At 46.4% G+C, this 17,064-nt stretch overlaps 2 protein-coding genes across 5 annotated transcripts in view; one reads left to right on the plus strand and one right to left on the minus strand.

Moving 5' to 3' along the window:
• The window catches only part of PMCH (pro-melanin concentrating hormone), a 105,107-nt gene extending 95,832 nt beyond the window's left edge, over nt 1-9,275 (plus strand). For all 3 annotated transcript variants that reach the window (XM_086919219.1, XM_086919227.1, XM_086919211.1), the window contains one exon: nt 9,137-9,275. In XM_086919219.1, coding sequence (XP_086775345.1) covers nt 9,137-9,186 — 50 coding nt within the window. In that variant the 3' untranslated portion in view covers nt 9,187-9,275. The remainder of the gene's footprint in view (nt 1-9,136) is intronic.
• Nucleotides 9,276-9,296: 21 nt separating this feature from the next.
• Nucleotides 9,297-17,064, minus strand: part of PARPBP (PARP1 binding protein) — a 196,636-nt gene continuing 188,868 nt past the window's right edge. The window contains exon 11 of one of the 2 annotated variants that reach the window (XM_086919200.1): nt 9,297-9,774. In XM_086919200.1, coding sequence (XP_086775326.1) covers nt 9,455-9,774 — 320 coding nt within the window. In that variant the 3' untranslated portion in view covers nt 9,297-9,454. Of the gene's footprint in view, nt 9,778-17,064 lie in introns of both variants that reach the window. The other variant, XM_086919193.1, reaches the window with a different exon arrangement.

Consider the following 17,064-nt stretch of genomic DNA (forward strand, 5'->3'; position numbering starts at 1 on the left):
TGTCACAGATATGCAGATTGCTGCATGTACCACCCCCGGCCCATTAATCATCTCGTTATGAGACTCTGTCACTTAGAATATCCCTAATTTTTTTCAGGCAGATGCGCTGCCGTCTTAACTCCACACCCCATGCCATAATTGTGTCCATGACCCATATGGGAGCAGATTGAAAATGTCTTATTTGGCTGCATCTCACATTTCCCGGGTCCATACATGATTAGGTGCCCATCCACGTTCTTTCCTTGCACTCTACGACTTGTAGTCATGTTGAATCCACTATACAACTAGGACTACAGTTCTCACAAAAAACACCTGAACTGGAGCAGCTCATCACGCATGAAGCAGGGAAACTTGGAAGCTGTGTAAGCACAACTGGTGTTTTTTCATCCTAGCTGCACCCAAAATGGCGCCACTTGGGTTACTTGCTGCCACCACCATTTTCCAGGAAGTATCTCTAATATACTCGGTGTGATTTTGAACTGGACCCATGATTTGTTTCTACTCCGATAAACCACTGACTTAACAGCATCTTTAGAAGTGGTCAGTCTTCCAGCACTGTAGTATTCAACTTACTGCAGAGATACCACCTGTGTAACTGGGCATCTACCTTTTGCTCACATTTATATTTTTTATGAACTACATCTATAATCACAACTTAGTAATTGCACGTAGCAGATAAAACAGCTCTCAGTCTTCTGCCACTCAGTAGAGATGTTTAACAAACCATACACAAACCTGAAGACCTTTCAGTTACTGGGCCAGGTGGAGTCCCAGCCCGTTTCTACTTCACCTACCATCAGATGTGTAGCAAATGGGACATAATGTAAGCAAAGAAAATGAGTCACCTATCCTCTAGTTTGGTAGTAATACAAAAAACAGCTATATTAGTGGTGCAGTGGGCCCCTCAGACCATTGTGTATAGCTTTCGATACTGTTTCTCATAAGATCTTGCTGAACCGGTTACAAGGAGTGGGCATCAGAGGTCAGGCACTTGCATGGTTGGAGAGTTTTCTCTCCGGCCGCTCACAATCTGTCAGCCTGGGCCCTTACCATTCCATCTTTAGGGCGCTCACTAAGGGGGTGCCACAGGGCTCATGTCTAAGCCCCACACTATTCAACGTATATGTGGCCCCCCTTGCTGAGATTGTGAGGAAGTACGGATTCACTCCAGTGTCGTATGCCGACGACACTCAACTCCTCTACCCTTTCCATGCCCCTGACCCTAATGTTAGGGAAAACTTTGCGGAAGGTATGAGGGCCATCTTCAACTGGATGGCTGCTAACTACCTCCAGTGCAATGTCGGGAAGACCGAAGTAATGTGTTTCGGAAAAGCTAGCATGCTTTGGTCCCCTGATTGGTAGCCCCAAGATTTGGGACCTGTACCCTCTCCTAAATCTACCATCAAAAATCTGGGTGTGAAACTTGACCAAAACTTAAATCTTAAAGAACATGCAAATGTAATTGCAGGTGCTTGCTTTCACACCATTGGATTACTTAGGCGAGTCTTCCCCCTGCTACCTGACACCTACAGAAAGACTCTGGTTCAAGCCCTTGTAATAAGTTGCCTTGACTATTGCAATGGGCTTTTGATACAGGCCAATGAGGATGCCATCAACCGCCTGCAGGTGGTCCAGAACACGGCGGCGAGATTGATTCTGAATGCCCCCCCCAGAACACCCTCTGGACCCCTGTTGAAAAAACTTCACTGGCTCCCAATACGCCAACGGGTTAAATTCAAAATTTGCTGCACTGTACATAAGTGCCTATTTGGAAATGGCCCCAAATATCTAGCCAAACTACTCCAGCCATACAAACCAGAACGAGAATTAAGGTCAAGTAACCTACTCCTGCTCAAACCACCTTTCATTAAAAAAGCCAGACAAGGCGTCCGAGCCCTTTCATCAGTGGGGCCGGCCTTGTGGAACAACCTCCCCCTTAGCCTAAGACAGATCTCCAATCACCTCACTTTTAGAAAAATGCTAAAAACGAATCTGTTTATGGAGAAATAATTTTAGGATTGCTGCCTATACAGTACCTTCGTAACCTGTTGTCAAAGCGCGGAGATAACCCTTTCGGGCTCGATTCTGGCGCTATAGAAGGATATAAATAAATAAATAAATAGCTCTGTGCCCCAACAAGATCAGAGATAGGATCTAAAGTACATATTTGGTCTCTTTGGCTGATTAAGTGTAGGAAACCCACCTCTCTAAATAGTGCACCACAAGGGTCTACATTGTGTAGTGAGGTAAGGGAGACCCATATTGGTTTACAGAGGCAAAAGTAGATAATATGGAGATTTATTTTATGGTAGTGTGGCAGAGCAATTAGGCTTATCAGAGGGTAGTGCTATGCATTTGTTGTAATCACATAGGTAATAAACGATACACACACTCAATGAAGTTGAGACCAAATTAGAAAAATAGTACTTTTTATATAAATATTTAGGCCAAGATCTTCCGGTACAAGGTAAACACTTTTCGCAATACAAATAGAATCACAGTAAATGCAATAATCACAGTTGTGCGCAATTATGAACCATACATTTCCTATGGAGGGAAAAAGGCAATTAGAAATTCAATGCAATGCAGTTACTGTTGTGGTTCAACTTTTAGAATCGGAAGGTTAGCAGCCCAACGTCCAAAGTGTGAAAGCCAAGTTCTCTGATGCTTTCTGGGTTTCTCGGGGAGCAAGGAAAAAGGGGACTTTGCAGCTGGCACGCTATGAAGACCAGGGGCAATTTGCAAAAGCAAAGCAAAGGGGGACTTGCAGGCAAGTCTGAGGGTTCGCAAAGGAGAGTAGAGGTCGCAAGGGCCCTGGGGTAATGGGAGCACAGCTGGTTTGAGGATGCCACAGCCAGGTGGGTTCGGTGCAGTGAAGAAGTGCAGCTGGCCAATGGTGCGCAAAGAAGCACCTCGCATTAGGGACTGGCACCTTGGAGCGATGATTCTGGAGCTGCTTGGCCACTGTTGAGTTGGATCTCCAGTGTCCTGTAGTCCTTTGTCAGGTGCTGGTTGACAATAGAGTTCGAATCCCCCTGGACTCGGTTTTGTACCATGGTTATTAGTGCTTTTCGGCTCTGGTGGGTCCAGGGGTCTCAAGACTTGGTGCAGAGGCTGAGCTGACCCTCCAGAGCAAGTCTACCTTCGGCTGGCACTCAGAGATGTCGGTCGGGCTGGGGAACTGGAAGACGCTGGATCAGACATTGCTGTTTTGGAGATAGCATCTCTATCTCAAGGGAGTTTCTCTGGCGATTTATGAAGTGCTGAAGACTCTCTGGGGTTTGAGGAGGCCACACAGTGAAGAGACCAGCTGGAGGATGGCAATTTGTTCGAGTTCTGTAGTGCAGGTGAGAGTTTACACACAGTCACCCACGAGATCTGCAGTTCTCAGTCCAAAAGTGGTTTTTTGTTAGTCTTATTGTGTCCGTGGATACTGCCATTCAGGTCTGGGGATGCCACCTAAATAAAAAGATTGTGGCTTTTACAAGGGAGTGACAGCAAGTGACCAAAGGTATCCTTACCTAGGGTGTCTACACCATCTATTATGCCCACCTGCTGTGGGAGGGGGGGACATAGCTCTAGAACTGATTGGAGAAGTCCCATCATCCACAAGATGGTGGGTACTGAAAACTGGGCATCACCTCACCTCCAGCACCTCAAAGGAGGAGTTGGTGGTGGGGGGGCACATCTTCTATTCATTCTTAGTTTTCTCACCTGTCTTCTCGCCAAGAGGGCAAGGCTGTGGGGTGGGGTGATCAGGCGAGGCTAAGGGTTATGTTTCAAAGGCATCAAGGTCTATGAAACTTCCCTGCCACATATGGCTCTTCCTGACCAGGGGGTGTGAACACCCCCAAGGCAGGCTTTGTTCTCAGCCTCCAAGCACGCTAGCAACCACCCCATGAGGTCAGAACTCTGTCTGGCTTAGACCAGTCAGTGACCACACTAAGGGTTGGTAGGTTTAGGGGACCCCTCTCAGGGGTCCTTTATGTGCAATTATTAATAAATCTGACACTGGAATCAGTGCAGGTTTATTAGGATGAGATGTGTGGTACCAAACATCCCATAATAGAGTGAATCCATCATGGAGCTGGGTAACTCGGAATGATGAGTGTCCAGCCAATGTACTCTTTGGTTTCCCTGTCAAGAAACGACATGGATATTGCAGGAGCATATCTGCTCATGCAGATATGTCCTCACAGGAGATATAGTGCACCCTGCCTTAGGATTAGAAGACCTGCTAGAGGGGTGTCTCACCTATATCCGATGCAGTGGCTGTGGGCATGACAGACAGGGATGTGTGCCATGTCGATCCTTCGGTTTTGTCTGCACGCAGTCTGCAATGGCAGTGTGCATGGCCTTGGTGAAGGGACACTAGGGTGGCAAAATTTGTGCTGCTACTCTGGGGGTCCCCCTTCAGTGCCAATTCCCTAGGTACCATGGGTACTGAAGTCGTGCCAATTGGGAAAGAAAATGGGACGGTTTAAGGGAAAAGCTTCTGGCACAGGGGACCTGGTTGGCAGAGACCCGGTGCACTTCCAGTTTCTGTTGCACCAGAAACCAGGCAAAAAGTGTGTGGGGGGGAGGGTGTACTGAAACAGACACTTCGTTTCTCACACTAGGGTATTCCACACATGGTCTTCAACCGAGTTTTTAGCAGGGCATTCAGTCTTAACCCTTTGCAGACAGTACTGGGCAGCCAGCAAGCTCCATACTCTGAATTCATTGACTAGCTGGACCCACTCAATCCAAAAGAGGACAAGTGAGCTGCTGGACAGCTCTGGCTTGTTTTTAAAAGTCAGGCAGTTGGACAGATAGCCACTGCTATGCAGTGTCTAGTGAATCGGTCAAATATTAGCATCTAGAGGAGCCCTGAAATCTCCCAGCAGTGCACGACTGGGGCCTTGGTCAGCATGCAGAAGCCCAAGTACACCTTCTTGGGATTGTAGCAATGGTAAACTGATTCTGTTCAGAAAAGCTTGGAAACAAGAGTAGTAAAAGGTAGCAGGTAAGAGGGTTGTCCTCTGTGGGCAACATTTTAGCTGCATCCATCAAAAATATTCAGAAACATTTACAGGTAACAGTGGTGACAGGTGCCCTAATGTTTGCAAAGCCTTTACTGCACAAGCAAGTGATCATGTTTGTGAAGAGCTAGACCAGCAATGATAGTAAGTACACTTTGTGAACATTACTTTTATTGAAAATCAAGAAACTGCTCCTTGATTTCCCCCATAATTGGAACCACTGAGGGCTAAAAAAAAAAAAAAAAAAGTAGACTGTTTGGCGAAAAGGCTTTTTGCAAGCCCCCGCACACTTTGACCCCATTTTGACTACTAGCTGCTGCTTTTTTGATTCCGAGAGTGACCTGACCTCAGTTGCAATGTTCTAACCCATTACAAAATATATACTGAATTGGCTACCCCCAGTTGGCATTAGCAGACTTACTTTTAAGTCCCAAGTATAAGGTACCAACGGTACTGAGGGCATGTAGGTCAGAGTGCCCCCCAACCACCTCCCCCCAGGGACGCAGAACAGATTGTGCCACCCTGTGTGTGACAAAGTACACAATGACTCCCAGCCAGCCACTGCAGCCTGGAAGAGCAACTTTAAAACTGCTACTTCGACTTTGCCATTTAAACCAATGTAAGGCACCCACTTCCCTTAATAAAATAAGTCTTCCTAAGGAAGACCTATGGAGTCCTAAGGCAGGGAGCTGTATATTATTAAGTAGCGCATATACTTTGATTAAATGACCTAATAGCAAAACGTCCAAATTGGCGTTTTCACTGTGAAAAAGTTAGTAGCCACCTTGGCTAACAAAATTACGGACTGACCTCTTAGTCCAGTTAACTTCTGAATGGGATTATTAAAATGCCCACTTCAAGGCATCAATTTAATAGTGGCACTAAACAGGACTTGATGTCCAAGTTGAATTTAATGAGCGGATTATCAAACTCTTATCATCAAAAGAAGGGTTCAACCATCTTGAAAGAAGCCAGAATAGTGCTCTCCTGGATAACTAGATGACACACAGGCATAAGTCGTCACAGGGTGGGAGGGATCCTTGCAGCCAATTTGCTAGTGACCACTGGACTTGAGACTGCTTTGGCGATCAGGCAACTGTCTAAATACCCCTTAGCTGTCCCCTGACCTTCTACCAGTCATGTTTGGTCATCCCACTTGGAGCGGAGTAGCCAAAGAACTGTTTAAAAAGTTTCTAAACATTACAATTACCAATGCCTGTTTGTGCTTTGGACTAAAAAGCGGAGATCTAAGTCTTACTTAAAATCTTATATCTCTGGAACCCTCTGGTGAATTTTGCTCATCTTGGAGTCTTAAAAAGTCATACAAATAGAATCTATTTTTATATATTGATGGCCAATTTTCTTGCTTATTTCAGTGTTTGGTGCTTCTAGATGCTTTACACAAGTTTCTTTGTTTAAAACGTGTTGCTTGAAGCCACAGTTACCCAGGGTTCAGTTTACAAATGAGCCTGACTTGACCCAAGACAGATGTGTGTGTATTTCATGGTATGGTCTCACAACAATACCATATATTACACCACAATCCTCACACTCGCCAAGAAAACCAGATCACAACCAGTTTTGAAGGGTACGGCCAGGTATAACCCCACCAACTCCATTGACACTGCTGACTGATTGTGGCAGAGCCAGATAGGGAGAAGCAGTGAACATGGCCAGGATATTGATGACGCATTCAGGGGCATGTTGAAGCAAAATACAGGTTCCTTTATTGATAGTGTAAAGTTCCCACAATAAAGCAGAGGCGTTGTCTGTGTTGCTGTGCAATGGGTCCATGGACATAGGCATCCTGTAGGTCCACTGAACACAATGGTCATAATTTTGGACAGTTGCAAGTACCCGAGGAGAAGTCATGATCTTCAACTTCTGCAGAGGGAAGAACTAGTTGAGACTTTGAAAATCCAGAGTATGGTAGAAATCTCCACCCATTCTCTTCACAAGAAATTACTAGTCGATTGGAGAGAAACACTATCAATTGTGAAAGGAGTCTCCTGACCTACTGGACGAGGTCCAGGGATATATAACGGGGAACAGGTGGGCTTGTTAGATCAGCTAAGGTTACCCATCCTGTTCAATGAACAAGATGTAAGGACAGTGGTAATTTGGATCCAGTGGCGATTGTAAAAAGTGTCCCCAGCCATCCCCAAGAAGTGGCATGAGCCTCTGAACAGAGGTGAGGATGAATGCACAACCTTGGAAACTGATTTTGACTCTTAGCCCCTATTGAGGCCTCGCCACTTGTTGCTTTCCTAAAGTGTCCGCTCATTTTCTTGGGGCAGAGTCCGAAGAAGAGGATGACAAAAGCATGGAGTGAAAAACTTCTCTCTTTGACAGACACTTAGGGCCTGATTACAATGTTGGTCAAACTTTCGTACCACTGGCACCGTGGCAGAAGTAGGACCACCCAACTAGAGGTCGGTGGTCCCGCTGCCGCATTATGATGTGACCGCTTTCACGGATGCCGCAATGTGTATACTTTGCATTGCGGTGTGTGCTGCAGGCTGCAGCACACACCACATTACAAAATAAACATTTTTAAACATCCCTGCACTACGTGGCAGGCACCATGTGGCCAGGGGTGGGTGCCCTGCTAGGGCCCCCAAAGTCACTGTCCACCTGCCTTTTCATGGTAAGTTAATCGCCATGAAAGGGGTATCCTAATCCCTACTGCAGTGCCTGATTAGGCACCGCACTATTGTAGGAATAGGAGTGAGACTGCCACACTGATGGGATCCTTGATCCTGTCGAAAATGGCGGTCTTTCCCCCCCGCCAGCGAAGATCCGACAGCCTGCATCCTAATGAGATCATCGGATCCAATGGACGGGATGGCAGTGGAAACTCCACCGACGGCCTAACTGTGGTGGTCCCACCGAGATCGTAATAAGGCCCATATATTTGGAAACATTGTGCCAATTGGATAGTACTCTGTGCTATGTCTGTAACTCTAATACTATTCTACGGAACTATACTGCAAGGACTCAGAAACCATGCAGCCAAGATCAGAAACAGAATGTTGTGGTTTTGTCAGACATTGTGGAGCTCAAGCTTGCACAGAAGTCTCCTGCAAGGTTTTTGTGACAGGAGGTGTAAGTTCAGATAATATAGCATCAGCCAATACATATCCATGAGAACTAGTTTCAAGCTGTGCTACCCGATAAGAACATTTGGCAAAAGGGGAATTGGAGGTGAAAAAAGAAAGCTGCCCGACAGATCCATCCAAGGAGCTCTTTCTCTGAAACGGTTACTGTGATCGCTGATGCAAAGTCTTAGCTCTCTGCCTTTCTTGCTATAGCGAATTGGTCTATTCTGTGGCTCCTCCCGCTGTCGAAGTTTGCCCTAAATGAGTAATTGAGATTCAATCTTTATAAATCTACAGGGTGTAATTATTGCTCCTTTCTGGGAGTCCTTGCTTCTATCTGAGAGCCCTGCCATGAGCAAGAGTCAAATAAACACGTACTTTGTCAAGAATCATGGATTTCACAACTCTTTGTGTATGAGTATTTGTACACTTGTGTAGCATTTTCAGGTTTAGGCAAAGGTTGCGTAGGCAGGAACTGATGCAATACTGGGAAGCAGTGACAGTTCGAGATGTGCAGGCTTTAGTGGAAAAATATTTTAAACACTGGAAAAAGCACTGTTGGGTTTCCATTAGCCAAAATGGGGAAAAACTGCTGTGAATTTAAAAATATTAAATGTTATATATAGAAAGGAAATATATGGAAAACATTTCTGAATAGTAGTTTACAAATGTATCAAAGATGCCATTACTTGAGTCTGTTGACACCATAAAGGCGTACCTTTCAGATTTTTACAGTCCCCAATTGTTCCTTCATCCGGATTACTTAATGCTGTTCACTACGACAGACTAAGGAGAGGATGAGGCCCAATATTTAATTGCAGCTTTTCGATAATGTTGCGAAAATCTTTGAAATACGACAACAATGCCAAATACCTGGCTCTTCTATAGACCAAAAGTTACAAATTGCTACCTTTGTCCTAAATGTAGATCGTGTCTTGAAATTCGGAATACTCAAATCTTGCATTGATCATTGGATTGACTTGTTCACTAACACCATATTTTCTATGTTTATTGCAGTGCTTAGATGCATGCTGGGAAGAGTTTACCGACCATGTTGGCAAATATGATCTTCATGTCAGATGATTCCATGAAGTCGACCGGACTCCACACATCATCCTGCATTGCTGCCTCGTTTGTGTACAGCTTAGTCTAAAAACATACTATCAGAAAATTTACGTTTCCAGAGAAATATTTACAATGTTTAATAAAATACAAAATGTATGCAAAATTAATAACCTAGTCAGAACCCGTCATTCAAACCCATAAAACAAGGTGTTACCTAAAACTAATGCCCAACGATGACCACATTCAATTGTCAAAGAACTAAAAACAAAATCAGAGTCTGAAAAAACTGGTTAGCTTTGCTTGACCAGCGATTTGTTTCTTCTTGGATGCTGCTTTGTTGACATTCTCTGCTACACTGAGTTTATTGTCCAGTTTACTCGGCGGCTTCTTTGACACCTTCAGTCCACCAGCAGTTTTCTTGTGAGGTGGTTCCTCACAGGAAAGGTTTTCACTACTTGAATTCACTTGTTTCCTCTTTGAGCTTTTCTGCACCAACTTCTCGCCTGAATTACCCTTAGTGCAGGCAAGTCCTTTCAGGGGAACATTTCCAGAAACCAATGCTAGAGCTGGTCTTGTTGGAAGTGAAGGTTCTTCTAAAGAAGATGGGGGTTTTCATAGTGCATCAGATACAGGAGAGGAAAGAAAGGTGGAAAAAACATTATTATAGATGAAAATCAAAGGAATACTAAATACTACATATAGTGGACAAAGAAGCAGCAAATTGTTCACACCCTATAAACCATATTCCTTTTGCAGAATTCAGCATACAGTTAAGACACGTCACACAAGTTGCCCCCAGCATATTCTCCTGTATGCAAGTAGATTACACATTTTAGCCAGAGGTGGGGACAAAGCCACAACAAAACTACATCTCATTATTGATTGGATTTATGGTGTAAGAGGAAACATGTTAAGAAGCAAAGCAGATCGCAGCAAACTATTACATGGCCAAGGAATAACTATTTTACACATTCCAATAAACTGCTTCAAACCCACAACAGATCTTTAACCTGCGCCAAGATGTCATGAATCAGGAAAAGGTGTTTGTTAGAAGTACTTACAACCACCTATTGGTGACGGTTTACCCAAAAGGAACCGTCCAGTAGTACTAACTATATGCCTCATAAATGCTGGCGTTAGAGTAATGAATTTCAAGGAGTGCACTTAAAATACAAGATTGAACGACTCTAGAGAGGCATATGAATCCTAATGAAGGATCTGGCTACCAGACCACTAGTCTTAGACCAGGTGAATTGCTGGTTAGTAGCTGCAGCTGTAAATTCCATCCTGTTGACACGAACATGAGGAATGTTCTTGAAGCCGAAATGAAATGGTCATTTGTAAAGCGTGATAGCTACCCTCAGGGGTCCTAGCGCTACAGACGACACTTGCAGGTGTAAAACCGTTGAGAATTTATTTCGGTTTTATTGAAGAGGAAAGTGTTTGCGGAACAAAGTAGGTTAGGTTCAGAGCGCAGATGGAGGGGGAGGGAGTTCCAGAGTTTGGCTCAGTTGTAAGAGAATAACCGGCCTCCACTTCTTGATCCTAGGGACTGTGGCGAGGAGAAGGGATGCTGAGCAGAGCTGTTTGTTCGGGTGGTAGGGGGTGATCAGAGTTATTGAGGACAGCCCCTGTTTTCCAGAATGCTCGGTGAGCGATGCAGAGTGTTTTGAAATGGATTCTTTCCCTGACTGGAAGCCAGTGAAGGCTTCTTAGACCGGGTGTAGCTGGAAGGCGACGGGGAATCTGAAGCAGTGTTCGGGCAGCGCAATTTTGTATGATCTGAAACTTGCATATGGTGGTTTGTGGGGCTCCTAGGTAGGGTGTGTTTCCGAAGTCAATACGGGACAGAATTAGACCTTGAACCATAATCTGTCTTTCCCGGAAAGGCAGGAGAGGTAGGATCTTCCAAAGAAGCCAGAGTAGCCCGAAGCAAGTGGCTGATAGTTTGGCTGCTTGAAAGTTAAAGTTAAGGGATTTATCCAACCAGATGCCAAGGCTCTTTATAGTGTCATTTGGTATGGGGGGAGAGCCAAGGCAGGTGGACCAGAGTGAATTGATCATGGAGTTGGGGGGGTTGCCTAGGAGCATTAGCTCCGTTTTGTCTCCGTTTAATTTAAGACACGAGGAAGTCATCCATTTGGTGACTTTTTCTAAGCAGTCCCTCAGGTTATTGTGTGCTGTGAATGTGTCTGACTGGTTGAGAGCCACCACTAGCTGAGTATCATCGGCATAACTGATGATTTTTATTCCGAACGGACGGACTACCTCAGCTAGTGGGCTCATGTATATATTGAATAGCGTAGGGCTCAAGGAAGAGCCCTGCGGCACCCCGCAGCCAAGAGGCTTGCTGGGGGAGCTGGTGTCATCCTCGAAAACCTGGAACGAGCGGTCAGTGAGGAAGGATTCAAACCAGGCGATTGCTTTACCCAAGACTCCTAAACTGGTGAGTCGGTGTAATAGGATTTTATGGTTTACGGTGTCGAAGGAGGCACTTAGGTCAAGGAGGATGATTGCTGCCGATCCTCCCTGTGAGAAAGTGGCTCTATATACACTGGACCAAAGTAAGTTACAGTGTGTATGGAGTCCACAATCCCCAGAGGTATAACAGAGGTTAAAGTTAGGGCTGACCTTACTCTCAAAAGTGGTAGCTTGGTCGAGCAGTAAGGCAGTACCATAGAACAGTGTAATGCATTTGTCGTACACACTCGGACAGCAAAAGGATTCACACACTCAGGACTGAACTCCAGGCCAATTGTTTTTATATCAAAAGATATAGTTGTTTTATTTTTAGAACCAACAGGTATCAAAATATACTTTTCTCAATATGAGTACTCTCAGGTCATTACTTTACAAAGAGGCAATAAACTTTGTAAATACAATAGGTACAATGGTTGCAGTAGGAAACACAATTCTAAACACAATTTAACATTGAGCTCAATGGGGTTTTCTACATAAATGCAGCAGATTACTTTATAGATTACTTTTGTAACTTCTGGGCTGGATCCTAGATTCAGTCCTGGGGTCTAAGCTGAAAACAGTTTAGTAAAAACGTTTTTGTAATTGCAATGATTTTGAAAGAATATAAAGGTATTTTAAAAGTTGACACTTAGAAACTTTTCAGTGAAAAACTACCAATGTTATCCAATGGAAGGAAATTCAAAGCACAGGTAAAGTAGGTTCTTGTTACTTTTGTAATCCAATACTGGACTCCTAGGTTCAGCACTGGGGTCTCTACCTAAGACAGGCAAGTAATTACGTTTTAGTAGTTGGTACGATTTTTTAGGACTATTTGTAATTTTCAAAAGTAGACAGAAGAAATTTCATAGAAAAGCAGACTATGGATTCCTGTGGGGAAAATTCAGGTTACAGGTAAAGTACGTTCTCGTTACTTTTGTAATCCATTACTGGGCTCCTAGGTCCAGCACTGAGATCTCTACTTAAGACAGGTAAGTAATTATGTTTCAGTAGTATGTACGATTTTTAAGGAATACTTCAAGTTTTCAAAAGTAGACAAAAGAAATTTCATAGAAAAGCAGACAATGGATTCCTATGGAGAAAATTCAGGTTGCTAGTAAACTCTGTTAGGATTACTTTTGCGGTTCAGTACTGGGCTACAAGGTACAGTACTGGCTTCTCTCCTGATCCCAGGTGAGTACTTCGGAATTCGGTATTCGGCTGATTTTATAGGAATATTTTAGAGAATTTCAAAACTTCACACATTGAAGATTTTTCGAGTCAAACCAGTCAATGTTATCCTCTGGCAGGAAAGTGAGCGATCGGTTTTCAGGTGAGTACTCGACTGGTGAAGTTAAGGTTCTGAGCATAGATCAGGGCCCCCCCAGGGTCAGGTAGGTACAGTTGGTACACCCTCAGCGGCACAGGGCAGCCGGGTGCAGAGGTAGTTAGGCCCAATGTTATCCAATGTGAGGAAGGGGTCCTTCGGTTGGCGTCTGCTGGCTAACAGGCCACACGGCTGTGGGAGCTGAGCTCCTGGTCACTTGCTCAGGGCAAATGGGGAAGTAGATTAGGACAAAGGTTGCACTGCCAGGGGCACTCAGGCGGCTGGGTGCAGGGTGCTTTTGGGGCATTGGGCGCTCAATGTTATTCAATGGAGATCTTGAAAAGGGGGCTGCAGGTTCGGGGATGGAGGATCTTCTGGAGCGACCAACACTTCGAGAGGTACATTGGGATCTTGGAGGATAGGTAAGCACCCAGGAGTTGGGCACCGGGGGCCGTGGGGCACCGGGTGCAGAGGCGTCTTGAGGTTGGGATATCTTACCCCCAGCTGGTCGTGGTTGGAGGGGTTCCTTGTCCTTTGGCTGCAGGCGTTGTTGGGGTCGTCGAGGAGGGTCCTTGGGCACTGGATTCCAGGTCAGAATCGCCGGGGGGACATCCTCAGGGCCTTGATTTCCTCCAGCACAGGCCAGGCTTGGCAGGTGCAGAGTTTGCAGGGTTTGCGGTTCCGGGCTGATGCCAGGGCTTGTTACTTGCTTTGAGCAGTACCACTGCTCGTGGGAGACCCAGGTAGTCAGAGTCACAAGGGAGTCAGGTCCTCTGGGGTTTTTGAGGTTGCTGACCACTGGAGACGCCGGGGTTTAACAGGAGCAGGTTCGAGGGTCGACAGGCCGGTAGGGCTGGGGCCAAATCAGTTGGTGTCTTCCTCTTTTTAGCAGCGGAACGGCAGGTCATCGTGTTCCTTGATCTTCTTTCTTGTTTCGTAATCTGGATCTCTGGAAATAGGTTCAGGGTGCCCCTAAATACTAAATTTAGGGGCGTTACAGGTAGGGCAAGGGCAGGGACTAATGGGCCCCTGTCCTCTGGTGGGTACACCCCCTAGCCTGCTCCTCTTCTGTGGGAGGGGGGCAGGAGCTTATCTGTGATTGGGCAGGGCTCCCCATCTTCAAGATGGCCGGAGCCCGGGGTTATGCATCACCTCGCCTCTTCCACCTGAGGGGTGGAGTTGGCACAGGCTAGCACACCCCCCTGTCTGACATAGGGTTTCCTGCCAGAGTGGGGGCAGAACTGGTGGGGGCCAGTTGCTGAGTACAGCAAGTGGTCTGGAGAAGCTCACAAAGGCGGAATGCCTCTGAAGCTTCCGCTGCCCATCCTGGGGGAGGAGGCTTGGCACCTCGTCCCAGGATGTGCATTGTTGCATGCTCTGGAGAGCGGGAGCTCTCCACCCAGGGGTCCAGCAACATGTCTGATGTGTGGCAGCCTAGGCAGCCTCTCAGACAAGACGTGGATTGTAGGTTATGTTTCAGGGGGCATGTCTAAGATGCCCTCTGTAGTGCTTTTTACATTAAATCCCACACTGGCATCAGTGTGGGCTTCATGTGCTGAGAAGTTTGATATCAAACTTGTCAGCCTTCAGTGTAGCCATTATGGTGCTGTGGAGTTCGTAATGACAACCTCCCAGCACCATATACTCTAAATTGCATCACTGCACTTACAGTGCCAGGAATGGCCCTGGGTACAGTAGGGGGCACAGGGCTCATGCACCTGTGCCCACACCACTGGCATAGGGCACCCAGCTAGAGGGGTGGCTGATGTACACCAGGGCAGTGGGTTTGTGGGTATGGCACACAGGAATGTGTGCCATGTCGACTCTTTGTTTAGTTCTGCACCAGGACACTCAGCCTGCAAAGGCAGTGTGTGTGTGTGTGTGTCAGGGTACAAGGCCCCTAAGGGTGGCACAATAAGTGCTGCAGCCCTTAGGGGTCTTCTCTGGTCACAATGCCCTGGGTACCTAGGGTACCATTTACTAGGGGCCGACATGTGGCCAGAGATTCCAATTGGTTTTAGGCTTTAGTGCCGTTTGAGGAAGGAACACAGGCCCTGGGTTCCTGATTGGCAGGGACCCAGGGCACACAAAGGAAAAAGTGCATCAGGCAAAACGTGGGGGGGCTACTGCAACAGCAACTCACTTTCTTACACTCCCTTATCCAGGATCTTCCTGGCCTCCTCAGTCACTGTGACCAGGGCAGTTTCGGTCCCATGCATGGGACGGAATCCAGTCTGTGAGGGGTCGAGTAGATGGTTGGTCTTGAGGAACTCTGCCAACACCATGTTGACATGTTTCTCTAGGATTTTGCTCAACCAGGGCAGCAAGGAGATTGGTCGATAGTTACTAGGGTTATCCTGATCTAAATTGGGCTTTTTGAGGAGAGCTTTAACCATGGCCTGCTTCCAGAGAGGTGGGACAGTGCCTGTGGATAGGGAGGCATTAAGCAGGTCCAGAATGGTAGGGAGGATATTGGCGGTGACTGAAAGCAGACTGCGCGGGGGTGCCGGGTCGTGGGGGGGGGGGGGGACTGGTTTTACCTGAGGCATGATGGAGTCCAGCATCTTGGGGTCGAGGGGAGGGAGGACTTCGAGGGTGGTCAGGGACTGAGTGCCTGATTCAGGTGATGTGGTGGGTGAGGGGGTCAATATGAGTGGAGGCAAAGGAAGTGTAAATACTTTGAATTTTCTGGAAGAAGTTGTCTGCCAGGTCGTTGCAGCGGGTTTGCACGTTGTAAGAGGAAGGTTTTTTTTTCGGAAAGCTTAAGTAGGGTTTTCGCAATGCGATCTATTTCTTTTGGCTTGGAGGCAGCTGCGTTATTTTTTTCCGTGAAAAAATTCGATGGGGTGGTTTTAATTTCGTTTTTGTAGGACCTTATCGCTTCCCTGTATGCAGTTTTCCTTGAAGGGGAATAGTCCAAGCTCCATTTCCTTTCTAATTTTTTACATTGACGTTTCATCTCCCGTAATTCGGAGGAATACCAGGGGGCAGTCCTTGTGTTGCGCTTCGGTTTGGTGTGATGCATGGGGAGTATGCAATCTAACGAATTGGAGATTCAGCTATTGTAGTTTCCATTGGCTAGAGAAGGATCAGGATTGTTGGTGGGTCTGGAGATTTCCAGAACTGTCTGCCAGTTCTCTAGGGGGAGTTTTGACCAGTTATGATCCCTACGTGCAGCTATATTGGGAGGGGGTCTGGGGTGTTCCAAGCGAAGGGAATCAGGAAGTGGTCCGTCCACAGGAGGGGGGAGGGAGAGCCCACTAGGAGATCCTCGCAGTTACTAAAAATAGGGTCAAGCAGGTGGCCTTTGGCATGGGTTGGTGAGCGCACAAGTTGTTTCACTTGTAGTGCAGAGAGGCTTGTTGTCAGTTCTAGGGCAGTATGGTCATAGGTGTCGAAGTGGATGTTAAGATCCCCTAGAAGAGTATAATTGGATGGGCTGCATGCTATGTTGGCTATGATGGAGGGAAGGGCATTGTGGAATTGTTTCAGGGTCTCGGGTGGGCGATTTATAGGTGTCCCACAGAAGGTGCGAGTGGGGGAGAAGTCTATGGCAAAGGAGAGACTTTCACAGTCTGGTATCGGTTTGGAAGAGCTGCAGCACTTATAACAAACTTTATAAAATGATTGCTAGGCCGCCCCCTTTTCCTGTTTTGCGGTCTTCCCGAAGTATCTGATACCATTGGGGTAGAGCTTGGATAAGATCGGGTTCTGACTCTGTAGTGCCAAGTCTCTGTTAGGTGGAAGACGTCCGGGTTGAGCTCCTCTAAGAGCAGGGAGATTTCCGTAGCATGTTTGGGGAGAGATCTACAATTAAGGATGTACATGTTTAGCTCGTTTTTTTGTGGGGGGAGCTGCATGGAACTGAAAGTCACAGTGTGGGCATGAGGTGTGTGGATCCGCTAGATTCCATGAGTGGAGGCATGGAGCAGATGTAATTCTTCTTAAATTTGGAAGAGAGTTGGGGCTGTAGCTCCTGATATGGGTGGGTGATCGGGCAGGGGTTGTGAGGATAGTTGCCATTCCAGGCTCACACCAATGCTGCTTCAATATTGATGTGCTGGTATCACCAGGGTACATTGTGAAGCCAAACTGC

The sequence above is a fragment of the Lissotriton vulgaris genome, chromosome 1_1, assembly GCF_964263255.1.
Source record: "Lissotriton vulgaris chromosome 1_1, aLisVul1.2, whole genome shotgun sequence".
NCBI classification, from domain to species: domain Eukaryota; kingdom Metazoa; phylum Chordata; class Amphibia; order Caudata; family Salamandridae; genus Lissotriton; species Lissotriton vulgaris.